The 25,567-nt window shown below is 37.1% G+C and overlaps 1 protein-coding gene across 3 annotated transcripts; it reads right to left on the reverse strand.

The window, feature by feature from the left end:
- Positions 1 to 309: 309 nt before the first annotated feature.
- Hsl (hormone-sensitive lipase) lies at positions 310 to 25,042 on the reverse strand. 3 transcript variants are annotated; one of them, XM_034976639.2, is made up of 16 exons: positions 24,820 to 25,042; positions 24,459 to 24,746; positions 19,997 to 20,154; positions 18,373 to 18,559; positions 16,682 to 16,895; positions 15,992 to 16,182; positions 14,711 to 14,960; positions 14,057 to 14,266; positions 13,000 to 13,122; positions 12,475 to 12,624; positions 11,979 to 12,009; positions 10,148 to 10,240; positions 9,405 to 9,497; positions 8,500 to 8,644; positions 8,059 to 8,184; positions 310 to 6,896 (listed from the first exon to the last, which is right to left on the reverse strand). In XM_034976639.2, exons 2-16 carry the CDS (start codon positions 24,744 to 24,746, stop codon positions 6,792 to 6,794), a joined length of 2,364 nt encoding a protein of 787 aa, XP_034832530.1. In that variant the 5' UTR covers positions 24,820 to 25,042; the 3' UTR covers positions 310 to 6,791. The 3 variants fall into 3 exon arrangements, with proteins under 3 accessions (XP_034832530.1, XP_034832527.1, XP_034832528.1); XM_034976636.2 differs by having other exon boundaries at positions 11,877 to 12,009; XM_034976637.2 differs by having other exon boundaries at positions 11,877 to 12,009; positions 24,459 to 25,042.
- Positions 25,043 to 25,567: the final 525 nt, after the last annotated feature.

Raw genomic sequence — 25,567 nt, forward strand, 5'->3', positions numbered from 1 at the left:
CAGGCCCCGCCCTACGCTTCACGCGCCGCCTCTCCGTAACCGGAAAAAACTCGCAACGAGCGAGCCCTAAGATAGAATTTGGGTAAAATACAAAAAGGCAACAAATAAACCACACAATATGAAACATTTATTTATTTTATAATAATTATTATTTATAACATTCGTGCATTTTAGAATACTGTTTTGCTTTCTAAAAGCTTCAATTCACTATCACAGACTATAAAATTTCAGTAACGAAATCTATCATTTTTTATGTATTACCTAGGTATCCATGTAAAATAAATACGCAAAGAAATGCAAAACCACCTCATCTATTTTTATGTCTTTATTTGGTAAATAAATATAAGTAAGTAGATCAATTATAGTAGAGTTTAATACCTTTGAAGTAGATGCAATTTGAAGAATTGAATTTCGCTCTGTATTACTTTAAATGGGGAAATTCTGAGATTCAATAGACAATATATTATGGTAGATACTTTGGTACGGATTCTGGCTAGGTTCAATATTACAATTATACTCTTAATATATTTATGCTGGAATTATTTTAAATAAATCTTTATAATATTATAGGTAACCATGTCGTAGCTAATTTACTGAATTTAATAGCAGGTAAGTTTAAGGTACATTTTACCACTACTGACACATGTAATTTTAAAAATAAGGATAGGATTCTCGAGTAGGTATACTTCTATATAATTTCATTCTCAACTTTGGTCAAAATTGTAGTAGTGTAAAATCAGGAAATAATAATGAAGTAGGTACTCATACAATCGCTCAAACGATTTTGATGAAATTTGGGAGATAGCTTGCATCCCGGGGAAGGACATGGGCTACTTTTTCCCCGGAAAATCAGAGTTCTAACGAAATTTTCAAAAACCTAAATCCACGCGGACGAAGTCGCGGGCATCATTTGGTACTAAATAATGTTAAAAGACCATGGGCACATTAAAAATAATAAAATGGGCTATGACCGTAAAATTATTATTTCCCCCAATTTGAACTGAGCTGTCAAAGTCATTTGACTTAGATACTTATCAACTTAGTTATCATACTGTTTAGGAGCAGCCCAAAATGCCCATGGTCCTTTATTGTTATACCTAGGCCCTTGCTAAGTTATACATACATCACTTATAATTATTATGCGTACAAAGTGACTTTTCACGCGCCATTTTAACTTTTTTTGTCAATTATCATGTCAAAAGTACGATTTTAGTCGTTATTTTAAAGGTGAACATTGACATGACAGTTGACCCATAGAGTTAAAATGGCGCGTGAAAATTCATTTTGTACCCACTATACATAGCTTCACGACTAACGTGTGACAGATGTACCATAAGGGCCATATTAGGTATTTTATATCAAAATTATTGTTAACAATTTTATGGACGAGTAAATTTTTCCCATATTCGAAACGAGTTTTATATAAGTAGGTAGACAAATTTTCATACTTAAAAGTTTAGGTAGGTACTCGTTTTTAAAGTTTGCATTTTTTATTGATTTACATTATAATTTATATAGTTCTTACAATTATTCACGAGAAATTGCGCGTGAAATTTAATTGTGACGTCGTTTTTCACATTGCGTAAGTGTGCAATGTGCTTGTACACTGACACAGGTACCTGTCGGACCAATCAATCGCGAGCAAGCGCTCGCAAACGCACCCATTTGTACTTATCACACTTGTAAAATGCAAGAATCTGCTTAGTTTACATTAAATTTTGAAAATATCAGACTTACATAGGGTGCTTACTATATTATTTATCAAATCATTATAATATGTAGGGTATAATTAACTTTATACAAAACTACACGATGCTTAATTGAAAGCGCAGATGTTAAATACATATATATATACACATATATATATATACATATATATTTTACACACGAATTTACAAGAATACCTACTTCAAAGATAAACGTATTTATTATAGAAATATTAATGAAGAATATAGAAAACAACAGCTACGAGGCACGAGCGTCAATAATTAAAAAAAAGCGAATAAACTGTGATGATAGGTATTTATATTTAAATTATAATATAGGTATTTGTGTATAATATAAGTATATTTGTTGTTATTTCAGGACAATAAATGCAATGAATCAAAAGTAGATTAATAGTTGCGGCGCTATCTCTCACAATAAATAAAATATAAACAAGTAATTATCATAATTTCATTAAAAATGATGTAATACGCCATAAAACTGTGCCTTTACTGAAAATGTTACATAGTAAATTGACTCTACCCATTGCGTAATGGGCCTCATAAGAAAGCTCAGAGTCACACAGCGGGCGATGGAGAGAACTATGCTTGGAGTTTCTCTACGTCATCAAATCAGAAATCTGTAGGAGAACTAGAGTAACCGACATAGCTCAACGGGTTGCGAAGCTGAAGTGGTAATGGGCAGGGCACATAGTTCGTACAACCGATAGACGTTGGGGTCCCAAGGTGCTGGAATGGCGACCTCGCAACGGAAGACGCAGCGCTGGAAGACCCCCACTAGGTGGACGGACGACATCAGACGAGTCGCAGGGAGCCGCTGGATCCAGGCGGCGCAAGACCGTGGCGTGTAGAAGTCTCTACAAGAGACCTATGTCCAGCAGTTGACGTCTATTGGTTGATGATGATGATGATGATGATGATGATTGCGTAATGAACACATTTGGTCAAAGCAAAGTGAAAAAAAAATAAGAGTCGCGAAAGCGTTCCTGTACAATCAGTGATTTTTGTTTTGTTGATCTTGTTCCTCACAAATACACACATTAACAAGTGGAGATAAAGTTCAATTTACTTTGCAACATTTGGAAAAGACAACATGACTTAAGTCCCACAATTTACTAATGCGCGTGGCCGCCATTTTAGTGACGTCAGCAGTCAGCACTAGACTGAACTTTCGAGCTGATGGTATATTTTTACTTAAATATACGTCAAATTACGTCATTTCGATGTTAACAAGACATGGTTTCAGCGCAATAGCAATTATAGCGGGACTTATGGTGACAATAATTATTATTTTAAAAATATCTCAGACTTTCAGGCAAGAAAAAGCAAAAGATGTTTATTATACATTAAATGTACCTAACATTAATAGTATGATCTTTTGCAACACACAATAAAAAAAAGATTTTCATACTATAGATAAAAGCTGAAAAGAATAATTTTACGTGATGATAAGTAGATAGAAACAAATCTTGCGAATTTGCAGTTTCAAATCATTTAAGTTCATAATATGTAGAAGCTTTCGTAAATTTAAAACAATTATTTAGATTATGATAGCAACAATGAGCAACTGCTTATTTTAACAAAATATAATACTTACTAATGCTATAAATGCGAGAATGTGTCTGTTACCTTTACACTGCCAATCCGTTCAACATTGACGTTTGGTACAGAGATTGCTCACAGCCCGGAGATGGACATAAAATAAATAAATAAATAAAAATATTTTTTTATCGTCAGAGGCATGTACCACTGGTTCGGAATGCCTTTCCTATCGAGAAGAACCAGCAAGAAACTCTGCGGTTGCTCTTTTCAAAGATTTGATATATACAATATCATGTCATGTATAAGAAAAGTATTTGCAGTCCTGTGCGTTGCTGGAACGAGCTGCAGGTCAAATCCACGCTCTTTTATAATTTAGATAATCTTCAATTGTGTAATATGCTTTTTTCAGGAGCATACTTTTAATAGATTTTCTAAACTTGTGTAAAGGCAAGGCCAAAATAGTACTTAGGCTACTTTTATCGAGGGTATATCAAGTTCCAACGGGATTTAAAAAAAAACATAAATGCACGAAACGAAAACGGGCACGTGGTAAAATAATAGTTGTGAACCGATTTGCATTTTTACAAAATATGTGCATAAAATTCGACACCGGTTTAGAATGTGTGTTAATAAATAGCTAATCGCAGCATTATGCATACTCAACAATTCTAGGCACCTAATGTGCGTTTCAAATGTCTTGCATTGTTTACTAATTAAGACTATTTTAAACTATTGTTTCTCAATCCTTCGAATACCTAAATAGTATTTACGTTCAGGTGCACTGTAGATGAGGTTTAAATAAATAATATCACTAATTCACTAGCACATATTTCTATAGTACGCGCAAAATAAATGGTCCAATATGAATATGAGGCGTCTGGCTGCTCTTTGTACAAAACAGATCTCAGCCGGGCTTGTGTATTTATAGTGGAGCCATTACAAACGTGCGAACTGAGTCATAAATCAATACGATCATAAGGTTGTGTGTATGCTGCAGAAGTCGTTAGATAAAGAGATGGCGTTCGGACGCAGATAGTTGGGGATCACTCGCTCTTTATAACCTGTTATCGACTATCGACAAATCCTTTTTTACTGTTACACACAAAACTAGTGAATCAGGTTCCAGTTACATAAGGTCTATAAGTGCGAGCGAGAGGTGCGATAAAAATGATTTATGACTCAGTTCCCACGTTCGTAATGGCTCAACTATAATTGTTAGCCTATCACCCGCGAAAACTGCCATGTTGAAACTTCAGATTGGACCACTTTTTTGCGCGTATGTGTGATGATTTTGTACGGGACTTTGGTGCTATCTGTCGAACACAAACACTACCACTAACATGAGTAAATTAATATCTTTTCAATAAATAAAAAATTAAAGAAGCAATACATTTAACTGGCCATGAGCGAAAAATTAATTCGTCGTAAAGGCTGTGTTACGCCAGTGCATGCTACAAATAGAAACATTAATATAGCGGTCTGAAGCAGCCTCAGCAGACTAATTTATGCGAAAACAACGTGCTTGCTATAGAATTAGAATATTGTGGCACATGCATTTGAAGATTCAAAAGTACTTGTAAAAGATTATTTGAATAAAAATATTTCTATATTATAATAGAAGTACTTTTGAGTCGTCAAATGCATCTACCACTGGCTCGGAATTCCATATTAAATGGTTGTAGATAGCATGCAACCCCGTGGCGTGCCTCAATGTAGAATTGTGTGGCTCTGGCGTAAAAGAGCCTTTATCAAAAGTGGTATAAAAATACCCAACACCAAAATTCAGTATATATATAATAAAGAGAATATATTACGTCATTACAAGTACATAAAAACTATTAATAAACAACAAGTATTACGATAAGGCATTAAAGTTAACAAAATAATAATATTTAAAGATTTGGCATATTATATTAAAGATAATAACAATATTTTTACCAACTAAGCAGCAATAATTCTTTAGTCTAGCTTTGAAAAATTTTGATTCTACATTCTGTTATAAATTTATTGATGAATATAATCGATTTCAGAGCTATTTCACTAATTTGAAAGAGATATGTAATTTATTCAGCTATTACTTAGATTCATTTAGGTAGTACAGTATTCTAGCCTGTTTAGCAGCACAGCGCCAAAAACGCAAAACGCTTAAATTAAAATTGTGGTGTTTGCAATATTAAAAGATTACTTACTCATAATACCAAAACTGAAATGTTTGAAAATAGCAAAGGATTGACTTATATATTACTTCGTATGGACAGGGCTATTGAACAAACAAAAATCTGAATCTGAATTTTAAACGGGTCGTTCATTAGTATCTAAGAGGTGGCGCTTGTTTATTTGGTTCCAAAACCGTGACAAATTTTGTTCGCTTGACCATATCTTGTCATTTATATCGATGTAGTAAACCCAAAACTTCGTAGTTTAAGCAAGGTGTTCCCAATAGTTAAGACTTCAAATTATACCAACCCTCAAAATTTAAGAAACCTTCATGGGTATAATTTTCATTAAATTAAATATTGTTGTTTTTGTTTTTGTTTTCGCTTTGGTGTTACACGATTTGGAATTTTTGCATTTTTGGCGTTGTGCGTCTAAACGTCCTAGCTGGCCAACCGCTGCGTTTATCAAACTTTACTTTTTGGAAAAAGGTCTGCAGTTGGAATACTTTCACTATATTTTATTTTTGTTCAAGCTTTTTTTCTCACTATAGAGGAACTTGAATACAACGATCACGTCTCTCAGTGAAATCGTTAGTACGTTTTACAATAACGTGCCTACGGATACGTAAGTGTAGTAAAAATAATTAAAATAACAATACAATTTTACATTACACAAAGGTATATAATAATATTAATAAAGTTACAAAACAATGAATTCATACAGCCTTAGAAAAAAACGCGCTTAAAACTTCCACGAAAAATTAAGGACATTGACTATTTTTTTTTAAATTGCGCTAAACATTATCAATAAGAATAATATTATCTATCTTTGCTTCCTAAGGTCTAACGCAGACAACCGATTTTGACAGGCAACTTTTGTTGGTAACGATCGTTGTTCGATTTTCGTCTAAATCAACGCATACGTAAGCACTACGTACACTTTAACGATATACCGTCTAAAATAATGAAAATGCATCGGCGTTAGGCGGTCATACATTCAAAGATTTTTATAGCACTTTATTACAGAATTTCTATAAGTAACTTGTAACTATTTAACCGACTTCTTTTTGCACAATGAGCAATGTTCAGAGTACATTTAATAATACTATATTAAACGTACTTTAGCACAGTCCAGTTGTGTTTCAATAAAGTCCTTAGTACACACACCTCAGTAATCATATTAATAATATCTATGACTAAATACGTTTCTTGGTCGGTTGTTTTAGTCACATAAGTTTTATATACGATTTTCGCTGACTATTGTCGAACGAATTTATATTCGGTCGTCTGCGCTAGGTCTACTTGAAAATCTGAGTAATTAGGCACGCTGTAAGGCCTAGGACCTAGTAATACCGCACAGGCCGCACATTCATAAGTGATTATTCTCGGGGGTAGTCGCGTGATTTTCTAAGTCGAGCAATTGTTTTATACGTTCTATACAAAGTTTTGAGCCCTCGTTCGCTTCTTTGGCCATCTGTAAATAAAGAATGAGTTCTACTGAGTAAAAAATCTATAGGTATAAGTCCCGCAAATTGCTATTGCGCTGGAACCATGTCTCATTAACATCGAAATGAAGTCATTTTGAAGTCAGCCGAAATAAAAATATACCATCAGCTCGAAACTTCAGTCTAGTGCTGACGTCACTAAAATGGCGGCCACGCGCATTACCAATTTGCGGGACTTATAATTAATATCATAAATGCGAAAGTGTGTTACTTTGATGAATAATTGCCAAGATGAGGTTATGGACGTTATTTTACAGTAGGTACGGTACAATAATTGTCCTTAGTTTATTCTAATAGGTAATTAGAGACCACTAGGTTTTGTGACCTTAGTTAAGTTAAATTTTGTTATGTGACTACATATCTTGTCACAAACGAGGCATACTTTATCTAAGGCCGCAATTACACCAGTAAGCTTTACTTACGTAAGTAGCTTACATGACAAACTTACGACAAATTTACTAATGAAAACACTCTTGTAATTGTCATTTACGTTACTAAACTTGTTGTCAATTAATTACTTAAACTATTTACGTTAGTAAACTTACAGGTGTAATCGCGGCCTAAGGTCTGTTACCATTTCGCGATTTCGATCTTGACGAAGTTTGGCACAGGGATAGCTTGCATGCTAGAGGTAAGGGGCGACATCGAAGGATATTCCAGAAAATTCAATGGTTTTAAAAATCAGTAACATAACTTATCTAATCTAAAGTGAGCATGAAATCAATGAAAGTGAGGATAAAATAGTAAAGATAACACATCAATTTAGCAAGTAAATAAATTCTGTTTTGCTCTCTGTTCGAAATACGCCTTTTGACGCTTTACGCCGCGTTGTGCAGCGCAGTGCAGCGCCGCTGTAATGCGGTCCGCCGGCTTTAAGAGTTCCTTGTTTTGCTACGGAACCATAAAACATTTACGAGACATTTCACCGCGATTAATAGCCTCATCTGGTGACAGAAGGGCTGGCTCATTTTTTGCGCAAACGGATCAGCCTGGCTGTCCAGCGCGGAAATGCAGCCAGTATTCTTGGCACCACGCGGGCATGATTTGTATAGTAATTAGATAAGGCTAGCTTTAAGTTTCATTGTAATATTTTCATTAAAAAAAAAACATAAAAAGGAGTTAATGTCATACCAGAGAGAAGTTTAGGAATCCGTGCGGCAAGCCCTCTAGCACGTCGATACCGACTTCGTTGCCGAGGCCTTTCAGCTTCCGCGCGAACATCACGCAGTCGTCCAGGCACGGGTCCAGGTGGACCGTCTGAAATTACATAATATCAAATATCCATACTAATATTGCTGCTCACAGGCAATGTTTTTAGGGTTCCGTGCCTCAAAAGGAAAAAAGGAACCCTTATAGGATCACTCAAAGTCAAAGTCAAAGTCAAATGATTTATTCAAAATAGGTAATTAATAACGCTTTTTGATGGTCAGATGTTGGATTTCTAAGATATAGTGGTGATAATTAACTTAAAACTAAAGCTAACTTTGTTGTCTGTCTGTCCGTCTGTGGTCTACTACTATATACTAGTGGTCAGTCAGACAAGAGAGGGTGGAGTTGGGGTGAAGAACTTACCAATATTCTAACTGGAGGGAATCTCTTGAGCAACTGTTCTTCCGCCCAGTATGGCGACAGTAGCGGATCTTTGGGCACAGAGAATATGAACTCGTCGGACGGACTCCGCGCTATCAGAGAGTCGAGGTTACTTCGCACCGCCAACCTGGGGACAATATCATCGGTATAAAAACCTCAGCATTAATTAAAAAGTTCTATTTGAATTTATTATCATCCCTATATACTTTAGTTTTTCTTACTTTGCTTTAAAGGTCGACGATAGATAGGTATGTCAAATATTAGACTATGGTGACGTGAAATCAAAGAAAAATAGAGCTACCTAGCGTCAAATGTATAGTACGCGACAGGTTGAGATGGTAATTGGGGTATGAGGCGGGGGAACGCCCCGCACAGCCGCACGTCTCTCACGCTCGCCCGCACCAGGTTAGCGCGGAGGCTGTGCGGATGAGCGAGGCGTTCCCCCCCCGATTGCCATCTCGACGTCTCACGTACTGCGTAAGAGGCGCACTATACGCGGCACATACGACCTTGTTACCACGAACTGACTGTGAAATCATGATACTAATGAAAAACTTAGCTCCAGAAGCTTTAAAGCGCCGGGAAAATCGCGTCACTTACGTGTTTCTCGGATTTGTCTTTTAAGCAAACCAAGGAAAAGCGGACTTTACCTAAATTATACGAATAATCGTTAATGATAACACAGGGTGGTTTTTTAGTCATCGTTTACCAGGCATTGTTAGAATTTCTAGGCAGAAAAAGGTACGTCAAAATCCATATCCATACTAATATTATAAATACAAACGTGTGTCTGTCTATCTATCTGCTAGCTTTTCTCGGCCACGAGATTTAAATATCTAAAACCATATAATAAATAATAAACAGAAAATGTAAATAAAGATACTCACTCTTCCTGCGTGGGTCTAATATTATTTGAACCCGTTATATACGCGAGCCGAGACGACATCGCTCCCATAATACCGGTGGCCGCTTCACTTATACTATAGACAGAAAACATACGCACACGTCAACAAAACACACGCACACATACACAAATAATGATGTTACTCCTTTATGCCGCAATGTCTGAACTCGGAATCGATATAGCTTATATCCTGACTTAACGCATAGAATACTCTTTTTTTTTTAAGCCTGGGCTTTATCACTTTGCGATTATGTCCCCCCCCCCCCCCCCCCCAAAACGAATCAATTCATATTAAAACTTAATCACTACACTACACTGGACCGCAAATAGTAATGACTACTCTTTAAAGAGTATACGCCGGATTTTTAAAAAACTTATCTAGTCAATTATAATTTCCTAACTAACCTATTTTTTTAAATAAACAGTATTTAATGTTAGTAGATAGCTAAGAGTAGGTAAAACTTAAGCCAAAAATGGTTAAATTTAGAAAAACTAAATTAATGGCAATTTCAATCTGGACAAATAGTAGTAATTCTAAGTTTATACACCTACATTATTACAACTATATTCGAATTGAATAAGGTCCACAATCCACATTCAAATATCTTCGGACAAACTAGCCCTAACACAAACATTTTCTACATTTTATAGCGTTTGTTTGAGATTCTTAATAGTTAATAAGCACTTTCAACAAGTTACTAGATAAACTATAAGCAAATATCTTACCGGTTTTTAATCTTCTTCTTGTCTTTATGTTCTGGGTCTTGTATTAAGGGCGGTTCTCCAACTAATGTGCTTGAATTCTCCGACTCCGGCTCTCTAATAAACATTTAAAATGACACTGTTTAAATTAATTGAATTTTACACTTAGAACAATAATATGACCTTGGTAAATAATTTTGTCTCTCTGAGGGACGGATCGGGATGGAATTTTCCAAATCGGAAGGCAGGCACTGGTCATATCCTTTATAAACGTTTATAAATGCAAATCAAGTCAATACGCACAAAAAAACCGTAAACTACCTTTGGGATTGAAACATAAAATCCATATTACTAATATTATAAATGTGAAAGAGCGTCTATCTGTCTGTTTGCTAGTTTTTCACAGCTCATGCGTTCAATCGATTTTGACGAAATTTGATACACAGATATACCCTATCCGCGGAATGAAGTTAGTATAGCGCTGTCTCTGTTACGTCATCCCGTACAAATTATAGAGTCAAACAGAGAGAGCGCTATTAATAATTCTTTCCGCGGATAGGGTATACTTTGTCTCCCGGAAAAATTTAAAAACCTAAATCCACGCGGACGAGGTCCCCGGGCATCATTTAATGAGGCCATTAACAGGTCGAAATATCAGTAAATAAGGTAAACATCAGGTATTAGTTGAAAATCACACTTAGACAAGATTGTGTTATTACGTTCAAGAACTTGTTAGACTGAAACCTCAAACCAAACAATTTCTAAAGGTCTATAATATATTATTTCGAGTATTTACAAGCATTATTAGTAGCAAAGTCTAAACAGAACCAATTACTAACAAATACAAACTAAAGCGTCTTGTTAACGTTACCTTGCTGACAACTACAGCCCAATAAAAAAAACTGAATAAAAAGCCCTTGCCGGGCTATAGTTGTCAGCAAGTTGTAGTTTTTTTTTTCTGTAATTCACTGAGAATTACGCGCTAGAGACGGCAACTTGGCGGCTACACAATTGCAGACATTGCAACACTGCTATACAACTAGCCCGATTATTGCTATTAATAGACGAACCAATTTAATTGGCGCCGACATAGCATGGAGCAACCATGTTGGATAATCTGAAGGATGAATCGCGTCTATCCAATCAAAATATGCAAGCATAATCTGAACCCTTATTCATACTGTGTGTTAAGTGTGTCTGTCTGGCTTTTAACAGATTTTTACAAAAATGTATGCACAGATAGTTTGCATTCCAGGGACGGAAATACGCCACTTTTTGTCCCGGAAAATCAAAGATTCTTACGGGAGAGGGTGAAAGTTAGTTTTTAGCATATTTCAAAATTCTTTTTCACAGAAAAGTGCAACCTAACGCGGACTAAAACCGAATGTACACGGTACACCAATAAAATACAGGCCTTATTTCTTGACGTTCTGATTTTAAACAGCTGCTCGATTGCGGTAGAATGACAGCTAAAATCTCAAGATCGCAATCACCTCTGATTGGTTGATGCTCGCTCGTGCTCACTCACTATTGGCTACTATGCATTGTTGCAACAATAATCGCACAAATTCAGCCAATCACAACAATTGAGATTGTAATAATGATTGATGCAGGTTTTACGAAATCGACCTACTGAAAAACAATACAGACTCGTGCTATCTCGCTTTTTCAGTTGGTTCGTCTGATAATAGCACAATGAAACACATAACAATAGGAATAGCTGCAAAGTCCGGTATCGTGTCACACTGGGTACCTGTGGGAGAGGTCTTGGTTTGGCTTAACGATTGGGTACCGACGCCCCTCGGAATCCGTATCGCTGTCGAAAACGTACCGCTCTAGGAAATCTGATACGTACTGTTGGGACTTGTCCTCCGTTGGCGTTATACCTGCCAACAAAATATAAACTTTAAAAAAAACAAAAGATTCGTAGAAAATTAATAAATAATTGAAAAGGCCTCGTACAGGCTGATGGATTGGATTGGACTTGAAAATTGGAAATTGTATTGAGCCTTAATATAAGTAAAATTACAGTCGGACATTGACTTATATATTACTTTGTATGGATAGGGCTATTGAACAAACAAAATAGCACCGACTCAGTGGTACTTTTTTGTTTTTTTGTATCGAAGAGGTGGCGCTGCTTTATTTGGTTCCAAAACTGTGAAAAATTTTGGTCGCTTGGGCATATCTTGTCATTTATATCGATGCAGTCGGATTTTTAATTAAACAAAGCACACATTTGAATACGATTGACAATTTTGAATTGAAATGTATGAAGGTGACAGCTCCTCGAACGACGCTTGGCCCTTCGCTTATGTCTGTGTGGAGTGTAGCCTTAAATAATATTTTACCGGTAGCAGTGTGTTCGCTCTGTAGCGAAGCAGCGCTAATGGTGGTGTCGGAGGATTTCCTCCGTTCGCTTCCCGACTTGTGCGCCTGTAGCTCCGCGAGGTCCGAAGGCGACACCTCCTCGAACGACGATGGCCCTTCGCTTATACCTTCTGACAATAATGCAAAGGACACTAAATAAAAAGAGATAAACTAAACATTTTATACTACTACTGAAAATTAACACCGATGAAATTTATCACAGTGTAAAATGCTTGTAAAAAGCTCTAAAACTCTAAAGCATGGGGTTATTCAAGGGGCGGACCAACAAATTTCTAAAAGGCCGGCAACGCATCGGCGGTTCCTCTGGTGCTGCAAATGTCCATGGGCAGCGGTAATCACTTAACATCAGGTGATCCGCCTGCTCGTTTGCTCGCTATATCTATTTAAAAAAAAGCAAAGAAACAAATATACTGATGTAATTCAACTTTAAGTCGTGATTAGTACTGCTATTGTAATGCAAAAGTCCTTATTTTGGAGTCACTAACCTTGTGACGGGCTAACTTTGAGGAAGCCATTTCCTTCGACGGGTGTTGTAGCGTTTGATGAAGTAAGTTCCTTGTTTGAGTGTTTCTCTTCTTTGCCACATTTCCCGTTTGGACACGCGTATGCTATAAAGATATCGAAGATTTACTACAGACCGTTCACTATAACTTGTCCCTTGCCGTCATGTTGGCACCATTGCTTTGTTTGCTTTATTCCTTACTCTGTGATTTGCAATGGTGCCAACATGACGACAGGGGACAAGTTCTAATGAACGGTCTGTAGTGTATTCAAAATTTCTACAAGGAGCTTTTAACTATTAAGGAGTCAACTTCTCAATTTATCTACCCTAAGGTGGAACCCTACTCGGAAACGTGTCTGTCTATCCACCAGGGACTAAAAAATAACAAAGATATAATTTCGCCGTCCGGGAGATATAAACGGACATACGTTTGCAAGTATATACTCTGGGGTGGCTGTGTAGGGTGGATAGACAGGGTAATAATCAAGAGTCGAATCTTATACAAACCTGGCACATACCACCATTCAGGATTCTGTATATACCACAAAACTTATTTCAGCACAAACATTATAGCAATTGGCACACACATAAGAATGTGTTTGTAGGTTCATAGTTCATACTGAGTGTCATAGGCTATATGACGTCATAATAAGTTTAATAATATGATGGATATGACAAACAAAAATACAAGAAAATAAAGTTGTAAATTTTTTTTGATACCGAAAATATATAATTTTGTGAATATAAATATTATCATCATCAACCGATAGATGTCCACTGCTGGACATACCTAGGTCATTTGTTGGGACTTTCAAACGCCACGGTCTTGCGCCGCCTGAATCCAGCCGCACCCTGCGACTCGTCTAATATCGTCCGTCCACCTAGTGGGGGTCTTCCAACACTGCGCCTTCCGGTGCGAGGTCGCCATTCCAATATAAAGATCAATGAAATAAATACACGTTCGTTCGTGGTGGTATTTTTAAGAGGTATAGTTGGGTTTTAGTTTCAAACAGTATTTCATTTTGAGATGTCACACTCACCTTTAAGGCACCTCATCATGAAGCCAAAAGGTAGTATGGGGTCCATCAAACACAGCAACCTTGCAGGGCTCGGTATGAAGCTGACCAGTAATGGCGCATACGCCATAAATAACCCATCGGGCGGTCTCAAGCCGGCGCCCAAGATCTTGAGTGTGCATCCCGCTATTAAGTTGGCCCCCGCTGAATCACCGGCGAAAACTATCCTTTTACCTAAAATAAAACAATTTTTTTATGTAAATAGCAGTAGGTAAGCTTCTTTTAAGCTTTTCGAGTCCTATCCAAATAGAAAGAGCCTCAATAGCTCAACGGGTAAGGCAGTGGACTGAAAACCGAAAAAAGTCGACGGTTCAAACCCCGCCCGTTGCACTGTTGTCGTACCTACTCCTAGCACAAGCTTGACGCTTAGTTGGAGAGGAAAGGGGAATATTAGTCGTTTAACATGGCTAATATTCTTTAAAAAAAATAAGATAAAAACAGGTTTTTCGCACCCTTAGGGGGGGAATTTTTCAAAACCGTTTCTTAGCTAACACCTACGTCCTAGAAAGAACCTACCTTCCAAATTTCAAGTTTGTAGGCTTTATAGTTTCTGAGATTTCGTGATTAGTCAGTCAGTGAGTGGTATTTCTCTTCTATATATTTAGAAGAATAACTTACCCGTAGTACCCATCTCCTTAAAATGGTTAATCATCCAACAGTACGCATAGAAAACTTCTTCTAAAGCCCTCGGAAACGGCGCTTGAGGCGCTAAACTGTAGTCCACTGACAGTATGGGCATGCCGAGCTTCGCCGCCCAGTCTCTGAGGTAGGTTTCATGGGACTTTGAGCTTTGGGCCACGAAACCACCGCCGTGACAGTGGAATAGGATGCCGTCTGATGCTGGTAATGATGACGATCCTTCGCCTGACTGAAAACCAATTAATTTAAACTAGCCGTTGCTCGCGACTTCAGCTGTGTTGAATTTTTAACCGACTTTCTGAAAGGAGCAGGTCACAATTCAGCGAGTATGTCTTTTTACAAAACCGTTTTGTTGTAGAAGTACAGAATACGTCTTAATAATAATTTCCAGGTACGTTTGAATAAATAGTAACTCTTGTCACGACACAATAAAGTGCAATTCAGCTCACACAGCACGGCGGCTAATTCAATAAACACCTCTTTCTATCGCTTAAACTCTCTAAGTCATCTCTCTCATCATAAGAGATAACAGGCACGCGAGTGCCGTCGAAGGGGCACGACGATTTTGCTGTATAAAATAGTATATAACTCAACTCACCAAAATCTCACACCAGAAATTAACTTAATCTCCATCATCATAAGTTCTCGTCATCGCCTCAACCGATAGATTACCACCATATTGCAAAGATTGCTATAGCACGGTTTTGTCGGCAGTGTAGTAACTAGCTTCGGCCGAAGCATTCCACCAGACCGGACCAGAGTCAAATTATAAATTCCCAAATTTCCCCTGCCGGGAATCGAGACCGGGACCCTCCCGCTTAGAAAACTACAGCGGTTTTCACTGCACCAGAGAGGTCGTCTAAAAGTCACCGTTGAGCACGCTTAGAGCACACACAGATACACTTTGTGCTCGCGCAAAAACCACCAACACGTGGGAGAACTCGAAGCGTGAAAGAATCGACTATTGGAATAGTTGTACCTATAACCCGCCGGAAATATCTGAGAAACTGGCTTAATGAAGTCATATAACGTGCTTGTGTTGGCAACGGTAGGTACTAGCACAACTACTACGCAACGCTAATGGTAGAACGCAGTGTTTGTATACTCTTTGGGTACTAGATAGGCGAAAGTGGGCGAGCTGCGGGGAAGCGCATCACAGCGAGGTGCGCAGATATTTCCGACGGCTTGTACATCATATGCAGAGCATAGTTGGAGCGCGAACAGTGCATACCCAACATAAGAAAAGTTAGAATATCTCACCATGCCTACTCGTTTGTTAACGCTGATCAGTCGAACGTTAAGCCCCTGCAGGCCGATGTGCACGGTGGGCGGCAGCACCGTCAACTCCGTGCCCTCCACAGTGTTAACCACTAGAGGCTCGGGTAAAATTGTGAAGATTTTGTTCACGGCCACTGTTGACGACATCAGACTTGGCACTCGCTTCATTATTTCTGCAAACAGAACGGAATAGTGTAACATGACTGGTTAAAAGAATGTAACTGTCATAATCTAAATACTAGAAATAAAAAACCGGCCAATTGCGAAAAAGGCTCGCGCAACGAGGGTTCAGTAATACAGTCGTATTTTTTCGACATTTTGCACAATAATTCAAAAACTATGATGCATAAAAATAAATAAAAATCTGTTTTAGAATGTACAAGTGAAGACCTTTCATATGATACCCCACTTGATATAGTCACTCACTTCGAAAGTTGAAAATACTTACTACCACAATTTAATTTTTTTTGTGTGATCTAACCCTAAATTCACGGGTTTCAGATTTTTCCCCAAATGTCAGCTATAAGATCTACCTACCTGCAAAATTTAATGATTCTAGGTCAACGGGAAGTACCCTCTAGGTTTCTTGACAGACAGACAACAAAGTAAGGGTTCCGTTTTTCCTTTTGAGGTACGGAACCCTAAAAATGAGTAAAAAAAGTCATAATTTACCACTCTCTGCCAAGAACCAAAACGCCTTGCAGAACTCTATACTAGCAGACTGCGATATGTTAACAATACGCCGTGCTCTCATTTCCGGGTCAATCAGATACTGGCCGCCCGTCCAAACTGAACTGATAAGGTTTCCATGGCTGTAGTACGCCTCTGAGAAACCGGCCATGCATATGGAGATACCTTTAAGTATACCCCGCATTGTAGGTAGAAACTGCAAAAAGAGTAAATGTATTTATATAATAACTAGCTTATGCCGGCGACTTCGTCCGCGTGGTAGTCCACCATTATGGTTATGATTGCAACTTGCAACATCCAGTTGCAAGTTGCAACCATCACAATGCGACAACACTTTTACAACGCCGCTTTGTCGCGAAACGCTTTTACGTTTAGAGAAGTGGAAAGTTGTCGCACCGACGCGATGGTGTTTGCACTGCTGACGTCAAAAAGCGCCCTGAATGACTACAAAGATAAGCTTGGTACTTATAAACTTTTTTTATCTCATTTGTCAGTCAATTGGTGTTGTGACTTTTGCCGATAAGGAGAATCCGGCCAGAATTTAGCTAAACCGGATTTTTAAAACACATCCTTATCTTTAGGGTTCATGGGGTACTTTTTATCAAAATTGATAAAAAAACTTTCTATAGGAAGTAGACAACGGATCACATACGCTAACAAGATAGATAATCTTTGAACAATTATTTTATTTACTGGGTGTATAACTATGTAACATAAAAATCAAACTCTTTCCTACCATCCATCGTTTATCACTTCTGCCATTATAATTATATAAGGTAATTTTTCGCTGAGTTTAATAAATTATTATGCTAGTAATAACCTACTAATCAGTTAACGACTTTAGTGAGTCTTGGAAACACTTGAGACCTTGTCACAATTTTATTATTACGAATTACAATAAGTGGATTTTGCATAATGTCATGCTTATTTAAACATTTATTTTCGTTTAAATATTTTAGCGTATTTTCGTACCGCTTAAAAAACATATTTAATGTTGTGATAAGATCAAGACAACTTGCCGGTGATTTCCTGAATATAAAACGCAGACGGTCTATATTAAATTATTCAATTATCATAATCCATTCTCTCAGAGTTATCAAGGTGCGCTTACACGGGTAATTGAAATTGCTCAATCCTAGGCAATTTAGTCAATTATGACGTCACGACAACATGGAGCAATTTACTGCAATACCTTCCTAAAAATAGCAATGTTAGCGCCATATCGTATTGAGGGACATACATAACATAGATCATTATATAACAACTAGCTTATGCTCGCGATTTCATCCGCGAGGGCTACACAAATTTCAAACCCCTATTTCAGCCCCTTAGGGGTTGAATTTTCAAAAATCTTTTCTTAGCGGATGCCTACGTCATAATAACTATCTGCATGCCAAATTTCAGCCCGATCCGTCCCGTAGTTTGAGCTGTGCGTTGATAGATCAGTCAGTCAGTCGGTCACCTTTTCCTTTTATATATTTAGATTAACAAAACATAAATTGTTAATGTTTAAAAACATTTTTTTTACTTACTTTAAACACTTTTTGCAGAGTTGTGGTGGGGGTGGAATAGGGGTTTGAAGTTTGTGTAGTTCACGCGGACGAAGTTGCGAGCATAAGCTAGTGAATTATATTACGTTCGTCAAAGGCAACTTTCCTGAAACTTCGAGTTACCTGAAACCCAAGACACCTCCCGTAAAAGCAATACTGATTGATATTATCCGCTTGTGAGAACAGCTCCTCTGGCGAGTGTTCCTCGGACGGGAAAAGCTCCCCGGGCGGCGCCCACGACAGCAGCGTCTGCAGGTGATGCAGGCACGTGCCCAGGGATGCTAGCAGCTGACCGCATGACTCTACTTCCCTGGAATAGATGAATTAATTAAGGCACGTCCTTGCTCCAGAGCTAGCGCCGTATTATACTGATTCCCGCTGCCCCGCGTATGAGTTCTGTAAAAACGATTAGGGGTAATTTTTATACGTCTCTGGTCTGGTCGCTAAATCATTTAGCGGCACGGCTTTGCCGGTAGGGTGGAAACTAGCCGCGGCCGAAGCCTCTCACCAGACCAGACTAGAGACCATTTGGAAAATATAAATTCCAAATTGTCCCTGCCCGGAATCGAACTCGGCACCTCCTTGTAAAACCACAACTGCGCCAGGGAGGTCGTCAAACATATTATTATTGTAAAACAAAATTGGAGTTTGTAAAAAAAGCTTACACTGAAATATCTACTAACTGCACATTATAAAATTTATGTTTTAATTACCACTATCATTAGCCGGTAATACCTAGCTTAAATAGGTATACTATATCAGAGATGGTTGGCATTCCCCAGCGACCGAGACAAATCATATGTCACGCATGGGTATTGTTTCAATACGATACCAACCCGTTTTATTTAAATTGATTAATGATTTCCTCATTATAGAATAATTCTTACAAGCGGTATTAAGATTGCTGGACATGATTTAAAAGCCGACTTTGAGTCAAATAAAATACAGGACCCATGTTTTAATAATTACCACTAACGTTAACCGGTAATTACTTAAATAGGTAGGTACAGTTACCTCTACCTATATCAGAAATGTTTAGCATTCCCCAGCGACTGACAAGTAGGTCACGCGTAGGTATTGTTCCAATACGATATCAAACACGTTTTATTTAAATCGCCTTCCACAATTAGTCCGATCCGATTGTTTGTCGCTATACCAGTTTTCGCATTGAATTCTGGCATTGATTCAAGATTTCCTCATTATTGAATTCTTATGAGCGGTATTGAGATCGCTGGATTCGCATTGAAAAGTTGACTTTACGTCAAATAAGATACAGGAGCCAGGTGTACAATGCTGCAATGGTACGAAATAATGAATTATGCGAAAGGAGAATGACAGATCCTGACCCACCAATTTACACACAATATAAATTAATGATAATTATCCTAGTATTAAATAACCACTTGTTGTGGTTCAACACACAATCACAAAAATTGTGATTTTAAACTTGCGGGTGTTTTTATTAGTTTCATAAATAATACTATAGGTAAATTGCATAAATAATCTAGAATAATTGTGACTTAAATTTAGATTTAATGAAAAACCGCAAGTTCTAGAGGTGTTAAATCCTATGTTTAGTTATCCAGCCACTTCCCGCCAGCCTCTGAAGTGACAGTGGGCAGGTCGTGCCTGTCGTAGAGGCGATGGCCGTTGGAGCCAGAAAGTCCTTGAGTGGAAGCCGCGTTTAAGCAAGCGTAGTGTGGGAAGCCCTCCAGCACGATGGACTGACGATATAAATGAAACTTACTTGACAAAATATCCTTTTCGAAAGAGCAATGCGTCTCGTCCCGTGCACACCTGCCGACTCAGTTTAAGTCCATGTAGCACGCAGGAATCCACGACTGATACGAAGCTACGATATCCGTTACCAGGCGATTTAGCATCGAAGTCGTATAGCGGGGCTACCTGCAAAAAGAAAAGTTATTGCTTGACTTCTGTTATCTTAAAAAGACTTAATAGGGAATCTAATATATGGAGAACTCCAGAAGCGAGAAACATATTATGATGCATGTTTTCATTCGCCATTTTAACTCTATTTGTCAATTTTCATGTCAAAAGTACGGTTCACTTTTATAATAAGGACTAAAATTGACTTATTGATTGAATACGGGTGTGCGGGCGTCCCCACCCCGATTGCCATCTCAACCCGTCGCGTGCTATAAAGTCGCGAGATACAAATTAGTATTTAAATATTATAAACTATGCTATAGTAGTTTAATATTAGATAGGTGTGGTCCTAATCAAAAATATTTCTTAATATTCTTGCTATCGATAAAAATGTGTCAAATCCGTCTCTCCTTTGTATGGGTATACAGACAAAAATTTCGAAATTGTGTATCGTTTTTTAGATAACAAAATAACGTTCCGATGACACCGCGTAGGGTCAAAGGGACACGCTATATCCGGCTTACCGCTCAATCAATGAAATGGGCAAGATAGTTACAAACGTAAAAAAACAAGTAAATATGCACCAAATTAAGAATCTCCTGCTTTATACGGCTCCGGTACGAAGCCGTATAAAGCAGGAGATTCGAAAGGTGAAAACGGAACCCTATTACTAAGCCTTCGCTGTCCGTCCGTCCGTCTGTTGTCTGGGCTGTATGTAGAGAGTTGAAATTTTCAGTGGGTATTCCTATCCCGTCTATCTACTCTTCATATTATTTTGTTACTCCAAATTGGCACCTCTTTGGAAATTATTTATTAAGCAATTTTTAGTGGCTCCATTGTACTAAAATATGATATGCCTGGTTAAAAACCTACTGTTTACTAAGCTATTAACGGTTGCGAGCAATTTACTCTTATCCATTGAGGAGTTCTGTTCTCCATCTCCGAAGATATTCATCAGATTTTCACCAAAGTAAAATAGGACCACTTCTCAAGTATGACCTACCAAACAAAACAATAATCATCAAAATCGGTTCATATTTTGCGGAGAAATCGCATAACAAAAAAAAAAACATACCAATATGACCAATACGAATACCAAACTGAAATAGGACCACCTCTGAATTATGTCCAACAAAAAAAAGAATCATCAAAATCGGTTCATAATTAAATAAATAAATAAATAAAATAATTTTTTTTTATTCGAATAAACTTTTACAAGTACTTACGAATAGTCGGATGCATCTACCACTGGTTCGGAATGCCTTTCCTACCGAGAAGAACCAGCAAGAAACTCGGCGGTTGCTCTTTTCAAATATTTGATATAGGTACAAGATTATGCCATGTATAAAATAGTATTTGCAGTCTAGATAATTGACGGAGTAACCGCGTAACAAACATAATATACAAATATAATTATTGTATTTGTAGTAGGTAAATATAATTATTTTTATATAGACATAGTTTAATATTTGCAACATTACAGATATATTTACATTATTTTGTATGAGAAAATAATGCACAGCAAAAGAACATACTAAACTATTCTACACTACACAAAACAGTGGCACTCTGTATGCAACTCATTAGGCTATGTCATTTACACTACTAATATTGACTATCTTGCATTTTCAATGCAATAAATACTCATTAGATTGAAACTTGGTCATAAAATATTAAATACTCATTATAAACACATGCAAAATCATTAAGTTTACGTTAAATTGTTATATCAAACATGTGCAAAACTTATCAGCTGCAGATTTGTAAACAAACGGACCATGTGTAGGTATTACAAATACATTTAGCAAACAAAGCAATATGTGTATTACAATCGTCAAAATCATGATCAACCCATTGCTGGTCCACTATTGAACCCAGTCTCTACCCAGAATGAGAAAGGTTTTGGCTATAGTCGGCCATGCTGACCAAGTGTGGGTTAGCAGACTTCATACACCTAGAGAACATACTGGCGAACTCTCAGGCATGCAGGTTTCCTCGTCATGTTTTTCTTTTTTTAAACGCACATAACTGCAGAGTTAGAGATGCATCCCCAGAATCGGACCCCCAACCTCCCAAATAGGATGCAGATGTCTAACTAGGCTAACATTTTTTCAACACAGTAAGCTTAACTAAAAACAAGCTCTGTTATGATGAGAGTTATCAAAGGTTTTTTTAATACCTCCTAACAAGTATCTTTAGATAGTTTGGAAGTAGGTATTCTATTTTTAGGGTTCTGTACCTCAAGAGGAAAAACGGAACCCTTATAGGATCACTTTGTTGTCTGTCTGTCTGTCAAGAAACCTAGAGGGTACTTCCCGTTGACCTAGAATCATGAAATTTGGCAGGAAGGTGAGTCTTATAGCTGGCATTAGGGGAAAAATCTGAAAACCGTGAATTTGTGGTTACATCACACAAAAAAATTAATTTGTGGTCATAAACTATTAATTAGTATTTTCAATTTTCGAAGTAAGATAACTATATCAAGTGGGGTATCATATGAAAGGTCTTCACCTGTGCATTCTAAAACTGATTTTTATTTATTTATATGCTTCATAGTTTTTGAGTTATCATGCAAAATTTCGAAAAATACGACTGAATTACGGAACCCTCGTTGCGCAAGCCTGACTCGCACCTGGCCGGTTTTTTTATTCTCAAGCATGCAGTAGAAATCTTTGGGTTAAATACTTTACTAAGTGCATAACTAAGTACCTCTATTATTTTTATCAGGATTTGCTAATTACTTAATATAAATCTAATATTTTATGTAATCAAATTTTTTAATGTTTACAGTGTTTAAATATAAATTTATTTTAACTGGAACTTGTTAATTTGCATCTAGTGGCAACAGTATAAACAATATCCTGTTGCAATACCACTGTCTACACATTTCCAAGGAATAACCATCAAGTTTGTAGTAGTTTCACAATGCAGTAGCATTGTAGAACAGAAAGAGTAGAACAGAAAGTATAAACCTGTGATCTGTGACATCTGAAATTAGTTTTTTAACCATTTCGGTTAGTCGTAAGGTATATTAATGTATGCTTTATAGTGTAAATTTTATTTTATTTTATTGTAATTTTTTAAATGTGTTTTTGGGTTTTATGCCTGACAATAAAAAACTATTACTATATTAATAAAATACTAAACCTAAAAGTGTAGGGTTCCATAGTCACAATCCTCGAAAAACAGATATATCTCCTTAACCTGTGAATCCTACTTAGCCATGATAGTTTTCTGTGAATTTTTTCACGTTTCTATATACTACCATTTGGCTGATAGAGGGGGGGACACTTGTCTCTTATAAAATTAGCACTTTAAAACATCATATTTTACAAACGGATCTAGAAATCGAAAAATAATGTTCCCACACCCACAGTATTTTTAAAAGACCTATTCAACGATACCCCACACTATGGGGTGGACGAGAAAAAAAAATTCAACCCCACTTCACATGTAGGGGAGCTACCCTGAAAAAAATATTTATCCAAATTTTATTTCACCACTTTGTAGGCGTGATTAATCTAGAAATCTGTAATTTATACCCATGCCAAATTACAGATTTCTAGCACTAATAGTCTCTGAGATTAACCGAGGACGGACGGACGGACGGACAGACATGGCGAAACTATAAGGGTTCCCTGTTTACTACGGAACCCTAAAAATGATCTTCAGAACCGTGAAATAAATGACATACATAGTAGCTAAAGTAATGCTTTGATTACTTTTTTCTTGCACTCTTTTAAAAAATCCTAATATAGGAATACTTAACAGGAAAATAATATTAATTTTATGAAAGTCATTGCACTTCGGAGGAAAGGCTAGTTATCATTTTAATAAATTGACAATGATTACCACTCTATTACCTTAGTCACTTTAGTTATCTACATATATTATTAATATTATATACACCATTATAAATAAATAAAATGTAAAAAGTCCCCAAGGATCCTGAATGTCTAATTTGACTGGACTAATGGTAGAGTAGAATAGATTTTTATTCAAGTAAACTTTTACAAAGTACTTTTGAATTGTCAACTAGTTTAATTTACCACTGGTTCGCAATGCCATTCCTACCGAGAAGAACCAGCAAGAAACTCGGCGGTTGCTCTTTTCAAGAGATCAATTTACAATATTGTTATACCATACTGTACAAGCAATTGCAGCCCGTTTATTGCTGGAGCAAGTCAAATCCAAGCTTTCTTATCATTTACATAGTCTTCAACTGTATAATATGCTTTCTTTAAGAGCACACTTTTAATAGATTTTTTAAACTTGTGTAAAGGCAAGTCTAAAATTGTAAACGTTTCGTTATTCACACATACCTTACGGACATGGTCGACGAGCGGCCACACTGTATCAATGTGGTCTATCAAGGTCATGAATCCCTGGTATAAACGCTGGCCATTCTCACTGTCATCTGGATGAAAGTAGGTCGCATTGTTCTGGCAAGAATCCTTCAAGGCTTCGTACATCGCATAGGTCGGCGGGGCTCCTTCCACCGACTCTATGGGGCAACATAAGGCCGCTTTCGCAGGTGGCTCCGGGAACTCCATTCTTTTTATTTTACCAGTGAAGATACGAAAACTACGACTTATCAATCTAAACCCCATCTGCAAAGTTATTCCTTAGATTACCCAGAGCCTTGTACACACGAAGCAGATGTTAAAATACAATAGTATTTACAAAATATTCCGTGAGCCAATTTCATCCTTTTATTCATATGTTTAATAATGCCGGTACACTATTGCGAGTAGGTGTATGTGCGAAACTTTTAGATTAATTTTAACAGCACTTTAGGTTTAGATGGCTTTGTGCTTTTATTCATGGCTTTCACAGCGTATCACAGTTTTTCCTCAATTTATAAATTGATCCTAGCTATTGACCGATGACAACTTTACAAAGCGAATGCTAAACATAGATTGATTAAATGCATAAATGTCACTGATGTGATGTCACTCTCACTCAAATGTTGTTCTGACAGCAGTGTATTACTTTACTCTATGTCTGACAGGTCAGCTGATGCAAAATAGCACAGCAAAATATACCTACTCATTGGCAAAATAGCATTGAGATTATAAACCGTAGATAGAGTAATAAAGCTAGTTATAAAGGAAAGTTTCCTTTCTCATTCACACTAAAAAGAGAGCACAGATAAAGTTACTAATGTGATAAACAGAGACACAGCTAACCTATTTTTTGTCCCTTATCGTGTAACCGATTTTTACAAGGAAGGAATACAACTTCAGTTGCAAAACAAACTTTGAGAATTCGTGGCGTCATTGTATTTCTCATTAGTTATTTACTTGTTTTCACATAAAAAACGTTTAATACAAATACTGTTGATCGTTTAATAGTTAATACAAATATTGACTACTAAACAATGGTAATTGTCGTGTTATTCATCGTTACGTCGTGCTATCGCTATCTCATA

The sequence above is a fragment of the Maniola hyperantus genome, chromosome 16, assembly GCF_902806685.2.
Source record: "Maniola hyperantus chromosome 16, iAphHyp1.2, whole genome shotgun sequence".
Classification (NCBI taxonomy): domain Eukaryota; kingdom Metazoa; phylum Arthropoda; class Insecta; order Lepidoptera; family Nymphalidae; genus Maniola; species Maniola hyperantus.

What these genes read in the sequence shown, in the direction of transcription:
- Hsl (XM_034976636.2), bottom strand. Translation starts at nt 24,746, where the DNA reads ATGGGGTTTAGATTGATAAGTCGTAGTTTTCGTATCTTCACTGGTAAA. An exon ending in GGAGGTGTCTTGGGTTTCAG is followed by an intron (nt 16,896 to 18,372) that starts GTAACTCGAAGT and finishes CTCTTTTTGCAG; the next exon opens with TTTCTACCTACAATGCGGGG. An exon ending in TCCCTCCAGTTAGAATATTG is followed by an intron (nt 8,185 to 8,499) that starts GTAAGTTCTTCA and finishes ATGTAATTTCAG; the next exon opens with ACGGTCCACCTGGACCCGTG.